Source organism: Phoca vitulina, unplaced genomic scaffold, assembly GCF_004348235.1.
Source record: "Phoca vitulina isolate PV1807 unplaced genomic scaffold, GSC_HSeal_1.0 scaffold11, whole genome shotgun sequence".
NCBI lineage: Eukaryota > Metazoa > Chordata > Mammalia > Carnivora > Phocidae > Phoca > Phoca vitulina.
The window spans coordinates 40,957,556-40,973,009 of record NW_022589714.1 but is presented as its reverse complement, the minus strand read 5'-3'; the positions used below and the strand labels follow the sequence as shown (position 1 = coordinate 40,973,009).

Below are 15,454 nucleotides of genomic sequence, written 5' to 3'. Positions count from 1 at the left end.
CTCGACAAGCCTATGAAAAATGTAAAGTAGGCATCATTTATTCCCACTCTACTGATGAGACCCAGAAAGGCCAACTTGACTGAAGATACCTGGCAAGTTCAGGACAGTACTATGGCCAGCACCCAGCCACCTGTCTCCTAAAGCAGTGCTCTCTCCTTTAGTAGTTGCCTTAGAATACCTGTCACCTCCACATCCTTAGGATATATAAATGCATTCCCTAAATCATTTTTTAAGATTTTATTTATTTATTTGTCAGAGAGAGAGAGAGCACAAGCAGGGGAAGCAGCAGAGGGAGAGGGAGAAGCAGGCTCCCTGCCAAGCAAGGAGCCCGATGTAGGACTCGATCCCAGGACCCTGGAATCATGACCTGAGCCAAAGGCAGACACTAAACCGGCTGCCACCCAGGCATCCCTAAATTCTTTTTAAGCCTCCAAAGAAATTTTGGCAGAATTCGTATTAACTTTAAAAACAGGTCTATGCCATCTGATGGGGCAGGAATGTGATGGCAAATAAAACAGAGAATGCAAGAGAATTAGGAATCTTTGCCCTCATAGTTTCAAGAATTTTTTTTTAACTTGCTAATTTCATCACAGAGACGCAGAACTACTTCTTGGCCTCATCAATGACATCATTCTGAACAATGAAAATATACTCTTTATGCCAAGTTCCATTACAACGGAATAATTACCAGATCCCATGGAGTGTGTAATAATGGGAGAGTAACTCCTGGGGCCCCCGAGAAAGCTATAAAGATTCTTCATATATATTTACTCTTACCCATTTATAAAAGGTTGCATGCATGTTTGTGTATAAAGACAGAAGAAGGGGGAAACAATAGGAAGGTAAGAGCAGGAAAACAGTCCCGCTTCCCAGAAACTGACCAAAAAGCCTGAAGAACTATGAAATGAAGGAGAAAAACCCCTGGATGAGACCTCAGAGAAGGGGTCCGAGCGGCAGGGGAAGGTTTTGCATACAATAAGCCAGCAAGATGTATTTCACATCTGCTTTACCTTTGCCTTCCTGTTTCCCTTCAGGATCTGTTCTTTTAGAGACCCTTTTTTTTTTAGATCACAGATCTTTGAGATACTCTAATGAACCCTGTAAATCCTATTCCCCCAAAACTGCACACATATACACACAAAGCTTTCAAGGCATCTTCATCCTCTAGGGGCTCCCCTCGGGGGTTAGGCTGCCTTAAGTAAGAATCACTACCTTAGAGTCACCATCCGCTCACCTTCCAGCACCAACTAAGAAGAAACTCCCTCATTAAGCACAATACAGTCTCCATGATCCGGGAAGGAAAGGACAGGTATGTTCTGTCTTGTTTTGTGTTTGTCTCAGTTATTGAGAAAAGCGATGAAATACACAGGGAAGGGATTTCCCTAGATGAGGCCAAGTGAAGGCTGCATGACCTCTGGGAGGGATGATGTAAAGATCTGAGTCCTGAATCATGGTCAAATGAGGTGACCTAAAGGGTCCCTTGTAACCCAAGAGACTGATTTTGGTATGCTCTACACAATGGCAGAAACTCACCTTGGGGGAGAGTCCAAGTCCAAGAAGAGACTACTCAAAGTCCAAAGACACCAACCCCCAGGAGAGGACCAAACTTGTAATACAACCGGTTTCAGCCATGCCACGTGGCACTTGTGACTGGGGCCTGCAGCCCAAGGGGCCCGGACAGCGCCAGATACAGAGAGGGAGGCTGTGGCGAGGGAAAGACAATACTGGGAATTACAGGTATGCATGTGGAGACAGTGAGGCGACCCATCATTCCTGCTTGGCTCCAGATCTACTGTGTTCACATCCTCAAAATGTTCAGCCTATCGCCCTTCCTATGTTCTCAAGAGTCTCAACTCTTGACACCTGGAGGGCATACATAGGTGGGAATTTCTAACTACTCTCCTTTATCATCCAGGATTTGGAAAGAAAAATTTCACTGAAGCCTCATGACTGAATACTGGACACACTGGGTTGGGGCTGACCTGGTGGTGGAGAGGAGTGGTCAGTCTCTAAGTATTCCTTCAGAGGAGCAGGGACACCAACAGAGGGCCGGGGAAATGTGACTGACCACCTGGTACTCAAGATCTGAGGCAAGCAAGCAGGAGGCAGCCTAGGAACAGGAGTACAGAGAATCACAAGAGTACAGGAGACAGGAGGAAAGCATAGCCAGAGCAGGAACCACAAATGGTTACAAGTGATGGGCTAGACACAGGTGGAATACAGGGTTCCCCAAATCCCAGCATTTGCCTTCTGCCGTCCCAGATTTTGCCATCTGCAGGTATCCTTTGTGCAAGAACTTAATAGTTCTTGTAAATGGACTTCCTTAAAAACTTACCCTCATCCTAAGGAATGAAGTGCTAGTTCTGCTTTTTTCTAATATACATTAGAATAAGACGTAAGTATTAATATAAGTGTTTTCCACACTCCACCTAAAATCACCTGGCACCGCACAGAGGCCCAGGTGCCACACTTAGACACATGCTGGTAGCCAGGTGTCCTGAGCCTGAAGTTTGGTCTCAACTGCGGCCTCCTCTCTCAGCATGACCTCTGTGGGAACCCCCACCTCCCCCATCTCCCAGTAAAGGAAGACTAGATGAGTCCTACAGTTGCCCTGCAGAGCTCTGACAGTCGACACTGGCAGATTTCTATGTGGCTCTGACAAAGGTGCCCACCAAGATGACATGTTAGCAGGGTCTTAGAATTTCCCAGTTTCTGCTCTTTTGGGGGTGGCTACAGATGGGAAGAGGGGGAAAGCGTAGGAAGGCAAGTCTAGTGTAGAAGGGAAAACATCAGATTTAAACCCAAACATATGGCATCTCCATTAACTAACCGTGTTTAAGTTTTCATTTATAAAATGAGATCACCACGCCCTTTTTTCCTTAAATTTATACCAATGCTTCTAAGCTTTCATTCAACCTGAACTTTCAAAAATGATACACTGACAATCCTAAACAACTCTGTGAAGTCCCATTCTGACTTGCACACAAAAGCTAGATGACCTCTGGACCTTCCTCACTAGTTACCAGCTCAGTTTGGGCAACTTCGCTAGTGGAGCCATATTTGTTAAATGAAGAAATGTATTGCGTTACCTGCCTTTTTTAGGGATAAATTTTCTTTAATTGACGCAAAGGACAGGGGTAGTTCATAAAGACTGATCTGGTGCCCACTGGACTTAACGTTGGTTAAATGTGTGCTTGAAATAAGGGAAAAAACAAAAGTGAAGAATGCTGGAAATGTATGAGCCAAGATTGTGTCTGAAAGGCAAACGATAGTTAGGGAGTTTATATTCTTCTTTAGTTTTTAGAACACAGAATCCCTCCCTAAAATGCATACATCTAGAATCGTATTTACCACACTCAATCTCTATATATTTTCAAGAATACATTATATTCAAAATGCTGTCTCGTCTCACAAAAGATTTGAGGGAGCCTACAGAAAAATACAAACAGATAAAGCTGGACAAGAGCAAATATAAATCAGAAGGCCAAAAACATAAAATCTATGCATTTTATTGTCTGTAAATGACATCTAAAACACACCTCAATTTAAAAAAGCAAAAACAGAACAAAGAACCAAACAAAAAAGCCAGGGGCAAAGGAAAACAAAAAGTGCAGCCGGCAGGTCCTACAGTTAGAGTTAACCTGAGCTTCCTGCCAGCCAAAGCTACAAGGGAAACATGATCGCCTCCTGATTCCTGTTGCAGAGGCATTAGATCTGAAACTAATTTCTCTGAGGTACCTTCAGTGAGGGACGGTATCCTTGAGGACAAGTCTGTAGTAAAGTACATTAACTTGTTTCCTCAGACCATCCCTGCCTGTATATATCAATGTTAGCCCGGCTGAACATTTCTGCAGCCGGAGTCAGGTGAGCAGGCGACATAAGTCCAATGAGCAGCTTAGAGGCTCAAATGAGACGTGGACCAAGAGCTCAGGAAGCTGTGAACCCTTAGGCAAGGGGTGCGGAACTGACTGCCCAGTGTGACTAAGCCAGCGAAACTCACAAGTGGCTCTAGCACCTGCTCTATCCCAATGCAATTCACAAACAAATAGCTTCGTTACAGGGGGTGCTCTGCAAAATAACAACAAAGAGCCCTCCTGGGCACATCCATTGAGCTCCATGTAGCAGAGGCCCCTGACTGGGCCCCCACATTCTCCTTTATCTTTTAGTCACAGAAGCCCCTGAGTTTTAACTGGACCCATGGCCACCCAAGCAAGAGGCTCTATGTCCCAGCATCCCTTTCAGCAAAGTGTGACCATACTGATTTGAGTGACTCCAGGTCATATCCTTTAAAAAGAAACTGCTTTGCTCTCTCTTTCTCCGGTGTATTGTAGACATGGAGCTGATGAGTCTGCTTTGACCTTGTGGACAAGGTAACACCCCAGGGTTGGCTGAACAAGACAGAAGGAAACCGAGGTCCTGGTGACCTTGTACAGTTAAATCTACCCCAGACCATCTGATAATATCTGTACTATTAGAAGAGAGAAGGATAAACTTCTACCAGGAGCCACTGTACTTTAGGTTCTCTTTGTTACAGCAGCTTAGCCTCTGGCTTAACCTCATTCACAACAGAATGGAAAGATGCCAGAGGGAGACTCCAAAGGATTCCGGCAACATCCTAGAAAAGTCAACTCACAGTTCACTTCAGCAAACAGGTCAGGAAATGATAGCCATCACACCAAGTTATGCCTCCTACTCCTTCTCCAGGAGAAGCCCACCTGCATCCCTGGAGTAGAGGAAGAGGCCTTTATTACAGCCCAGCCCAGCCCAGCCCAGTCCATCCACCGTGGACCTAAGCCAAATCCTCAGTAGTTGGAGATACAGATTGCTTTCCCACCAACACTAGGCAGGCCTGTCCTACCTTTTCCCCTAAAGCAGGAAAGCTCCACACTTCTCCACTCTTCATAATTACCATTCTTGAGAACAGGCCAAGTCCAGTAAGGCGTAGGGTGAAGCAGCTGCTGGGGAGCTGTGTGTGAGGGTCAGGGGAGGGGAGTCCAGATCCCCAGAACAAAAGTCACAGCTGGGAAGACGGAGAGAAGCCTCCATGTGTGCCCTGGGTTTCTGGGGTCCAGGGGCCTCAGGGTGCAGCCCCTGCTCCTCCGGCGCAGTCCCCCTGGTGACAGAGCTCAGCCAGGCAGTTGCCAGTCACTAACGAATCCCAGCCACCGGCACCTGCTGCTGCTTGCGGATCTTATTGAAGAGTTCCATGTATTGGATCATGGTGTCTGCCGGGCCATAGATGGCATCGTGTCTGTTCCCAAATGCTGCGGGAGCCCCTGGCGTGTGGCTGCCTAGAAAGCTCTGTAGGAACTCGAGCAGCAGGCTCCAGCAGTCGCTAGCTACCACACAGGGGCCATACTCCACCTGGGGACCAAAAGAACAGAGAACAAGGGTGAGTGAGGGCAAGGACAAGGTCTTCTGCTTCTCTTGCACCTCTTGCCCCCTGCTCCCATCTTCTCCAACCACAAGCCAAAGACACACACCTTCTAACACAATGTTGCTCCACAGGAAAATACTCAAGCCAAACACTAGGGATTCCACATACCCAGCCATCATTCCCTTCAGGCATCTCTCACATTCTCATCTTGGGACTTATCAACCTACAGCCCCAACCCACAAGACCCAGAGACAGACACATGCCCCCTTTGATGATCTCAGAATGGTATAGTCCTGCTATGCTGCATGAAGATCCAAGGAGAGCTCAGGAAAATTCTGAGAGAAAATGAACAACGGAAGGTAAGAGTGTATATGTATCTATGTGTGTGTGTGTGTGTCCATAGGGGGCAAAATAGACACATATGCTCTTAAGTCTCTTTAAGACCAAACATTACCCCCACAAAAGACCCCAACTGACCCTAAGAAGTAATTTCCCAACCAATGTGCCAGGGGTCAAAAGGAGATACATCTTAAGACTTTCTCATTCCTTTCTCCTGGTTTTTCACTGGAAAGATGGCAGGAAAAATAATTAGTAAGCGTAAGGAGAAACACGTTAAGAAGGAGCTGGGATATATTTGTACTACAAAGACGGAAACATTTAGGATAAGCAGACAGTGGGTTCCCAGTGGGTCTCAGCAAATGCAAGGTGTATCACAAGCCAAAAGGGGTCAGGAAATCTTGGTCCCAAAGGTCCCAGCAGTTTCAGAGAAGTAATTTACCGCTAAGGCCCTTTTCTCTACCTGGAATGCTTAGTGGGGCTTATCTATCCCCACATCTCTACATTTTTTTTTTTTAAAGATTTTATTTATTTATTTGACAGAGAGAGAGACAGCGAGAGAGGGAACACAAGCAGGGGGAGTGGGAGAGGGAGAAGCAGGCCTCCCACGGAGCAGGGAGCCTGATGCGGGGCTCGATCCCAGGACCTTGGGATCATGACCTGAGCTGAAGGCAGACGCTTAACAACTGAGCCACCCAGGCGCCCCACATCTCTACATTTTAAGTCCCTCTTTACATGTTACTCCAGAAGAAAGCATCCCCATCCTCAAAGTCACCAGTGCTCTCACTGGCCTGAATCCCCAGAGCAATGTGCCTCGGAACGTCTTACGGACTGACTTCAAAAACAGTTTGTGTGTTTCAGCTTCGCTCGCTTACTAAATCCTACGTGTTCAAAAGGCAGGCCCTGTAGGTCACCTATTTTTTTTTTTAAATCTCACACAGTGCTGGGCACATGGTAGATTGAGGAATTTCACTGGTCCCAAAGCCAGCTACTGCCACACTCCCTCTTTGTGGTTTCCAATATATACCTCAGAGATGAAGTCACCACACACACCTCTTTCCACCACGAAAGAAGTCGACAGCATGTCAAAAGGAAAGGCTCATCTTGCTACACAACCTCTGAGACCTATCTTAAGGTGTACTAGGGAAAGGGATGTAGACACACTATTTAGGGCCCACCTCCCAAAAGTTACCTGCACAAAAAGTTGCCCTGGTCTGCTCCAGTCCTTGTGATGGGTGACCAGTCCCTCCACATCACAATTACCTTCCGCCCTTGACTATCCCTTCCCTTCTCCAGCAAGTCAGCCTTCTTAAGCTTTCTACCTGTTGTGACCCCAGCTTCCCATTCCCACCCTGGGCCAGAACCTGAATGATTAAAGAAAGGGTAAAAGATGCAGGGACAAGGGAGCACACATGCCCTGGAGACAGGGATGATGAAGGCATAAATACCTGTTTGCATTCAGAGGGGTGAGAAAATCTGCAGAGCCCTCTGCTGAGCAGCCCTTCAGCACATACTGCTCCTGTTTCTCCAAGGTCTTACCTCTACAGAGATGCCTCGGGCGCTGGGCCCCATGGTGACTGTGCCCACCTTCACTAGGAAGTCACAGTACTGGTAACGGGTACCCCGGGTCTCAATCTTGCTGGCCTTGGCACTCTGGAAAAAGCCCTTGAGCTTCACCATGAGCACATCGAAGTTGGTGTCGGCAATAAGCCAAGGGCCATTCTCAAAGAGAGCGAAGCAGCTCAGAGGGTACTCTGAGTTGTGCATCACATACATCAGCTTCCCAGCCTGACCTGCAGAGACAGAGATTCTATCAGCATCAAGATCTTCCTCCGCAAACCCCGGAATAGAGTCAAATGTGGGGAACATGGCCAGATGGCAATCTGCCATTACCTCAGCCATCTTGGAGGGCGATGTGGGGGGAATCCCCTCACCAACAGTCTTTTCCAAAGAGGAAGGGAGAAGAACGGCAGGCAAGGCAGCATGTAGTAAAACCCTGCTCTACAGAAAACGTGAGGAGCACAAGGGAACTCCAATAGCACTAGTAACAGTTTAGTTCTTAAGTTGAGTGATGGGCTCATAGACGGCTGTTGGTGACAAATTAGGAAGATCTTTAGAAAAAAAGATTTTATTTATTTATTAGAGAGAGAGAGAGCGCGCACGTGCACACGAGCAGGGGGGAACAGTAGAGGGAGAAGCAGACTCCTCGCTGAGCAGGGAGCCAGATGTGGGACTCAATCCCAGCACCCTGGGATCATGACCTGAGCCAAAGGCAGACACTTAACCAACTGAGCCACCCAAGCACCCGAACCCTTGGAGTACTTTAATGTATCAGCTGACTTGGGAAGCAATCAGCACATTCACAGAAAGGACTCAAGATCTGGAATCAGAAGGTCGAGTTTCAAGCCCCAGTCTACCCCCTCCGGTCTCTGAGAAATGAGTTTTCTCGTTGATTACTACTAGAGGTTTTTTTTTAAAGATTTTATTTATTTATTTGAGAAAGAGAGAAACAGAGAGAGAGGGAACACAAGCAGGGGGAGTGGGAAAGGGAGAAGCAGGCTCCCCACCGAGCAGGGAGCCCAATGCAGGGCTCGATCCCAGGACCCCGGGATCATGACCTAAGCCAAAGGCAGACGTTAACGACTGAGTCACCCAGGCGCCCCACTACTAGAGATTTTCTGCAAGAAGAAAGGAAAGCTACATATATTTGGTCAACTGAAAATGGAAAGCAAGATCGCCCTCTCATACACTACAAGAATTAAGGGATAGACTACCACAATCCCAAGTATTTATTAAGACTTAACTATAAAATATTTATTAAGGACTTAACTATCCCCAACATTGTGCTAGAGTTTAAGAGGCGTGCAAGTAGAGGACTTAGCGCCTGGCCTCAGGAAGCTGATGCTCTCATTAAAGACAGGTGAGGGGTCCCGCGTCAGGCTTCCTGCTCAGGTGGGAGTCTGCTTCTCTCTCTTTCTCTCTCTCCTCCTCTGCCCCTCCCTACTGTTCTTTCTCTCTCTCTCTCAAATAAATAAATAAAAATCTTTAAGAAAGAAAAATAAAGACAGGTGAAAAACTTTTAAAGAGACAGTAAGACCAAAGTGCTTACGTGGGATAGACCAGAAATCTTCTTGGAAGGAAAAAAGACCAGAGCAGAAAGAGATCAAAGTGTGCAAGAGTCAGCAGGAAAAACTTTCATGGAGAAAGCAGGACCTGAACTATGATACGAAGAGAGGGTAGAGTTCAGCCACACAGAGAAGAAAAGATATTCTAGGCAAGAATAAGAGTTTAACAGGGGCGCCTGGGTGGCTCAGTCGTTAAGCGTCTGCCTTCGGCTCAGGTCATGATCCCAGGGTCCTGGGATCAAGCCCCGCATCGGGCTCCCTGCTCCGTGGGAAGCCTGCTTCTCCCTCTCCCACTCCCCCTGCTTGTGTTCCCTCTCTTACTGTGTGTCTCTGTCAAATAAATAAAATCTTAAAAAAAAAAAAAAAAAGAATGAGAGTTTAACAATGGAAAAGAGGAGATAGGGCGGAGAGACCTCTACACAGGCCTCCACTCTGCTGCCACTTCCAGAACTCAACAGGCTCTGCACCAACCTCTCCTCACATCCCTCCTGACCGCTTGCTGCCAATGGGTACCTTTCACCTCCTGCTAAACCCAGCGCAAAATATTTCAACCTTCCAAAAAAAAAAAAAAAGACATCCAAAGCTGATCTGTCATTCTGTTCTTGTGCAAACTCACTGTAATTATTTAATTCATACCATAGGAGTCTGTAGGTGTTCTTACCGTCTTGAAAATACTTTGAAAGTCAACTAAGGTTTTTTTTAATGAAGAAGGCACTACCAGTTGTTTACAGACAATAGTATTTTTCAAATCAAAATAAAGTATCTTTGGGCACGCCTGGGTGGCTCAGTTGGCTAAGCATCTGCTTTGGCTCAGGTCATGATCTCGGGGTCCTGGGACTGAGCCCCGCATCGAGCTCCCTGCTCAGCAGGGAGTCTGCTTCTCCCTCTTTCTCTCCCCCAGCTTGTGCTATCTCTCACAAATAAATAAATAAAATCTTAAAAAAAAAAAAAGTATCTCTGTATTGGCACAAACTTGTGAAGCAAGCAGAACCAGTGTTACTGTCCCCCCTTTTACAGACAAGGAAAATGAAGCCTATAGGGTTCGGGACGGACAGCAGCAGCACCACCACCTGGGCACTTGGTGGAAATGCGGATTCTCTGCCCCAGCCCACACTTCCTGAGTGGAAAAGTCTGGGAGGGGCCCAGCAATCTGTGTTAATGAGCTCTCGGGGTGATGTTAATGCTGGTCCATGTGAGAACTTGTGATCTAAAGGCACAGAGCCAGTAAGGAGCAGAACTGGAACTCCAATCCGGGCCTTCTGACCTCAAGTTTATTGCTCCTTCCATTCCAACCCCTGGCCGCTGCGAATGTGTCCTCTCCCCAACTAGACTGTAGCTCCTTAAAAAGTAAAGGTCAGATCAGGAAAACAGAGCCTACAACAGGTAGTTTCACAGATACGGTACGCCATCTTATACCTGTGCACAAATGTTTTGTTTTCCAAATGCTTTCATAACTGTTCTCTCTTCTGATTCCTACTGAAGGCACAAGTAATGGTAACCCTGTGATTTTACTGATGGTGAAACTCGGTAGAGCTCTTATTTATTAAATACTTACTACACAACCACCTCAGTTCTAAGTGCTTTGCACATAGTAACTTATTTAATGAGCAAAACACTAGGGGATCAGTACTATGATATTTTCATTTTGCAAATGACAGAACTGTCCTAGGAAGGTATAGAAACAGACCCCGTAGCAAATAGTTTCATTAAAAGGGATTTAATACAGGGAACGAAATACCAGAGTTGGAAAAACCGAAAACCAAACAAATGGTGAGGCCGCTCAAATATTAGCAGTACAGGGAGCTACTACCACCCAAAAGGCTGGAAGGAAAAAGAGAGGATGTGCTGTCATTAGAGCGAGGCACGAGGGGCACCCAGCAGGAGCTAAAACCAAGGAAGAGACCACAGTCACAGCCGGAGACACCACCCAAAGCAGGAGAGGAGGAGATCCTGTGCTCTCCCTTGCTTCGGGCCTCTAAAATTCCCCACTGCCCCTCACTGGCCAAAGGTGACTAAAAGGGCGCCTGGCAAATGTTGTCTGCAGGGCAGGTATGGGGAATGGATCTACGGGGAAATAGGCAAATGACTGGCATAGGAACGGTCATAGGTTGTGGGCCTTCCCTAAGTGACAGTTAGTATGTGACCAGGACTTAGTTCTCTGGTTCCATGATCTAGCCTCTTCATCACTGTGCTTTAGAACTGTCCTAGGTCAAATTACTACAGAGCCAAGACTAAGAGAACCCAGGTTCTCTAACTCATATTCAAAGGTTCTCTAAACATGGGAAACAACAGATGTTGGTGAGGATGTGGAGAAAGGGGAACCCTCTCACACTGTTGGTGGGAATGCAAACTGGTGCAGCCACTCTGGAAGACAATATGGAGGTTTCTCAAGAATTTAAGAAACTACCCTACGACCCAGCAATTGCACTACTAGGTATTTATCGAAAGGATACAAAAATACAGATTCGAAGGGGTACATGCATCCTGATGTTTACAGCAGCATTATCAACAATAGCCAAATTATGGAAAGAGCCCAAATGTCCATTGGCTGATGCATGGACAAAGAAAATGTTAGAGAAATATACATGTGTATCTATGATCTATATACCTAACGTGTCTATATATATACAACTTATACATCTAATACATCTATATATATTATATAAATACATAATGGAATATTACCCTGCCATCAAAAAGAAAAATTTTGCCATTTGCAAAGACGTGGATAGAACTAGAGTGTATTATGCTAAGTGAAGTAAGTCAGTCAGAGAAAGACAAATACCATGATGTCACTCAGATGTAGAATTTAAGAAACAAAACAGTTGAACATATGGGAGAGGGAAAAAAGAGAGAGAGGGAAGCAAACCATAAAAGACACTGAACAACAGAGAACAAACAGGGTTGATGAAGGGAGGTGGGTGGGGGGCTAAATGGGTGGTGAGCACCCAGTGTTATATGTAAACGACGAATCACTGAATTCTACTCCTGAGACCAATATTACACTATATGTTAACTAACTAGAATTTAAATAAAAATTTGAAGAAAAAAAAAAGATTCTTTTTGCCTCCCTACCACCATCATCCACAGCCCATCTCAATATATTTGAAACAAAAGTTGATTCAATGGTCAAGGTCATACAATGAGGTATCCAAGGCTACTGGCTAGGTGTAGGAATCTGAAAGCCCTTCTGCACAAAGTTCTAAAAACTCTAAAGCTGTGAAAGAATCATAGACTTCTGGGCCTAAAAGGAGTCCCTCTCAAACTTAAGAGTGCATAAAGATCATCAAGGGAGCTGGCGGAAGTATAATTACGGGGCTTGTAGCACCAGTCAGGCGGTAAGGAGAGCTGAGACTTTGCACCTTTATTTTTTAAGATTTTATTTATTTATTTGAGAGAGAGAGAATAGAGAGTGAGAACGGGGGAAGGGGCAAAGGGAAAGGGAGAAAGAATCCTAAGCAGATGCTGTGCTGAGCATGGAGCCCAACGCGGGACTTGATCCCAGGACCCTGAGATCATGACCTGAGCCGAAATCAAGAGTCGGATGCTTAATCAACTGAGGCACACAGGCGCCCCAGGACTCTGCACCTTTAACAAGTAACCCAGATGCTTAGATGCAGTTAGCCAGTGACCAATCCCCCGAGAAACACAGCTTTAAAGTGCAAAGTGCAGAAAGACTAAGGCATCGGCCCAGTCTAAGAGATGAAGGACTGAGATTTAATGAATTCAGAAACATCTGCCACATGTTCAAGAATACCACCCTTAGCAAAAGAGCATAAAGATTTCAATGAACATGAATGTCAATCAACTCCAAGTGAGGTTCCAGCCATCCTGCAGACCCATCTCACTGACCTTGGCTGCCAAGAGTGGAGGCAGCTGTGTGGTAGGTCTCACAATCCACGCAAAATGTTCCTTGCTTCTCTGCCCCAAGCATCTCCAACTTCCGGGTGAGGAGCTCCACCGTCTGCTGGACACTCTTGCCCTCAGCCACAGGCATCTGGGACACACTGGAAGGGAGAGGACCAAATCATCAGTATCCGGAGACACATGTACACTCACTGAGCCACTCATTTACCCACAGAATCACAGCTCTCCAGGGCCAGGAGTTACCTTAGAGACCACCTACCCTGACCCTCTCTCTCATTTTAAAGACGAGGAAATAGAGGCTCACAGTTCCTGAGAGCTCCACTAAGAACTAGAACACAGATCTCAGGACACTCACATCAGTGTAGTGAACTTCCTATCTATCACACCAGTGTTTCCCAAGCGGGACATGTGTGCCAATGTTCAAGAGAAGGTTTTAAGTGGTACAGAGGCTGAGCAATTCATAACATTGAGTCATATGAGAAAGGGATGTCCTTTGTGATTCCTTCAGTTCTGACTCTATCGGGAAATTCTCAATTTGGGGTTAGTATGTTTTTACCATTTCTCTAACACTTTGAATGTGTGCTGTCCAGTACAGCAGCCACAAGCCACACGTGGCTATTTACACTTAAACTAATAAAACAAGTTAAATTAACAACTCAACTCCTCAGCTGCACCACCCACATTTCAAAGACTCAACAGCCACATGTGACTGAAGGCTAGTGTATTAGACAATGGTGTTATAGAACATTTCGTCAATGCGGAAAATTGTATTCAACAGCCCTAGGATCAAAAAGAAAGCAAGTCTCAAGTTTATAATCTTTAGGAACTAGAGGCAACAGTATGTACAAGAATAAAACGAAACAATGAAATAAAAGATTTCCTTCTACGGTAAGTGAAACTGGCTTCCCCTTCAGAGTAGTAGATCACAATCATTAGGCATCAACCATGTGCCAGGCAGTGTCCAAAGGCCTTTAGACAAATGAACTCTTTGAACCCTCACAACAGCCCTATAAGATGAGCTATTATTTATCTCCTTGCTACAAATGAAGAAACTTAAATACAGAAGGGTTGAGTGACTCGCATAAGGTCACAGAGCTTGGTGTGGTATAGTCAAGATTCGAAGCCAGGCAGGCTGGCTCCATGTCTGTGTTCTTATCCACTATACTAGATTTCTACCCTAGAGACATAGCTGCCTGTTAAAATGTTTTTAGGGAAAATAAATAGATTCAAAAGAAAACATTAATAACTACTACAGATGGTACCTAGCTATATAAAAACCATATGTTACTGAATTTTGGAAGACACTGCATTACTTTAAGATCAACTACATGAAGGTATAAAAATGGGAGTCCTGCTGTTGCTAAAAATTGTCACTACTCTCCATCAGAAAACACACTCATGAGCAATGAGATGATGTGCCTTATTGAGAAAAATAAGAGAATCCCTAAACTGATGTTACAGGGGTCAGAAGCCCCAGGAGTGTGAAAAACTTGATAAGGGTCCCAAACAGACTGACAGCCCATTCCCTCTCTCTGTCTTCTACTGAAAGAACAGGGGCTTCCAGGGTTCCAAGGCTCTATGCTACAAACTTTTCATTCCATCCCTCACACATCCCCCTTACACTAGAAGACTTAGAAAAGGCTCATGATATCCACAGTACAAAACAAAGGTGCAGTAACGGACAAGCCTACACGAACCTGAGCTACCAGAAAGAGTAGTTCCCACAGGCTCCAGCCACTGACTTCAGGATATCCTAGCCTCCAGCCCTCTCTGACTGGAAACATGCTAATATTTGCCAATATTCAAAACAAAGCAAAAAAAAAAAATCTGAAATCTAGCATTTTGGAACTCATGCCCCCAAGAGCATTAGGCCATATCTTTCTCTGCCACCCTACTTATATCATGTTAGAGATTAAAAGTCCATAGAAACTAGACCAACCATATAATTAAACATAGTAGGAAACGGATCCTGAAGAGGTGACGTGCCTGAACCTCAACCTAACTTCCAACAGCTTTTTTTTTTCCCCCCCTCTAGACTGAGAACTTAAAACGGCCACACCAGAACCAGACACGGGCTGGTCTAACTGCATTAGGTGGCTGTAGGGAGGGGCAGGAGAAAAACCTAAAAAAAGATGGTTTCCTCGTTGCCTATCCTGCACCCCCTCTAGCCCCACCTGCAGGTTGGGTCCTACTCCGGGCATCCTATTTCCAACCCTTAAGTTCCACACCCCGGGCAGCCCGATGGCCTCCTGGGAAGAAAAAGGAAGGAGGTACACAACCACCGATGGGCTCCTGGGACAAAACCTTTCACCTGCCGCCTTCCAGGACTGGGAGCATCTTCGAGCAAACAAGCCCAGAGAATCCACAGCCCTCAGAGTGTCTCCCTCACCCACACACTCCGAAGACATCTTGCTCCGCTCGTGGGGGACCGCGGACCCTGGTCCCGAGCCTCCTCCCGGGTATACTCCAGGCTCCGAGGGCCCTTCCCGACCCCAAACGCCGCCCCACAAAGTCCCTTGCTGTCCTACCAAGTCACTCCCATGGTATCGGGCCAGGAGGGTGGCAGGAACAAACAGTCGAACCACAGTGTTCTCCGGCCGCCCACACTAAGTGAATCCCCTCCTTACGCAAGCTTCTGCCGAGGGAGGTGCTGCGGAAATGACGTAAAAACAGAGCGTCCAGTCGACGCGCCCACGAGGAACAGGGGCGGGTCTAGGCACCCCTCGGTGACGCCTCCAGTGACGTCCCT

General features: G+C 46.1%; 2 protein-coding genes across 3 annotated transcripts in view; both read right to left on the bottom strand.

Annotated features, from left to right (window-relative positions):
- The window catches only part of USP49 (ubiquitin specific peptidase 49), an 83,456-nt gene extending 78,514 nt beyond the window's left edge, over window positions 1–4,942 (bottom strand). The window contains exon 1 of one of the 2 annotated variants that reach the window (XM_032409838.1): window positions 4,859–4,942. The gene's annotated coding sequence lies outside the window, so the exon portion shown is untranslated. The remainder of the gene's footprint in view (window positions 1–4,858) is intronic. The other variant, XM_032409837.1, reaches the window with a different exon arrangement.
- On the bottom strand, window positions 395–15,347 carry MED20 (mediator complex subunit 20). Its single transcript, XM_032409839.1, has 4 exons — window positions 15,234–15,347; window positions 12,691–12,845; window positions 7,253–7,506; window positions 395–5,364 (listed from the first exon to the last, which is right to left on the bottom strand). Exons 1-4 carry the CDS (start codon window positions 15,245–15,247, stop codon window positions 5,149–5,151), a joined length of 639 nt encoding a protein of 212 aa, XP_032265730.1. The 5' UTR covers window positions 15,248–15,347; the 3' UTR covers window positions 395–5,148.
- Between the last annotated feature and the right edge of the window lie 107 nt (window positions 15,348–15,454).

Coding starts and splice junctions, on each gene's coding strand:
- MED20 (XM_032409839.1), bottom strand. Junction 7,507..12,690: donor CTCCACTCTTGGCAGCCAAG/GTCAGTGAGATG, acceptor CTGTCTCTGCAG/GTCAGGCTGGGAAGCTGATG. Junction 5,365..7,252: donor CCCGAGGCATCTCTGTAGAG/GTAAGACCTTGG, acceptor TTTGGTCCCCAG/GTGGAGTATGGCCCCTGTGT.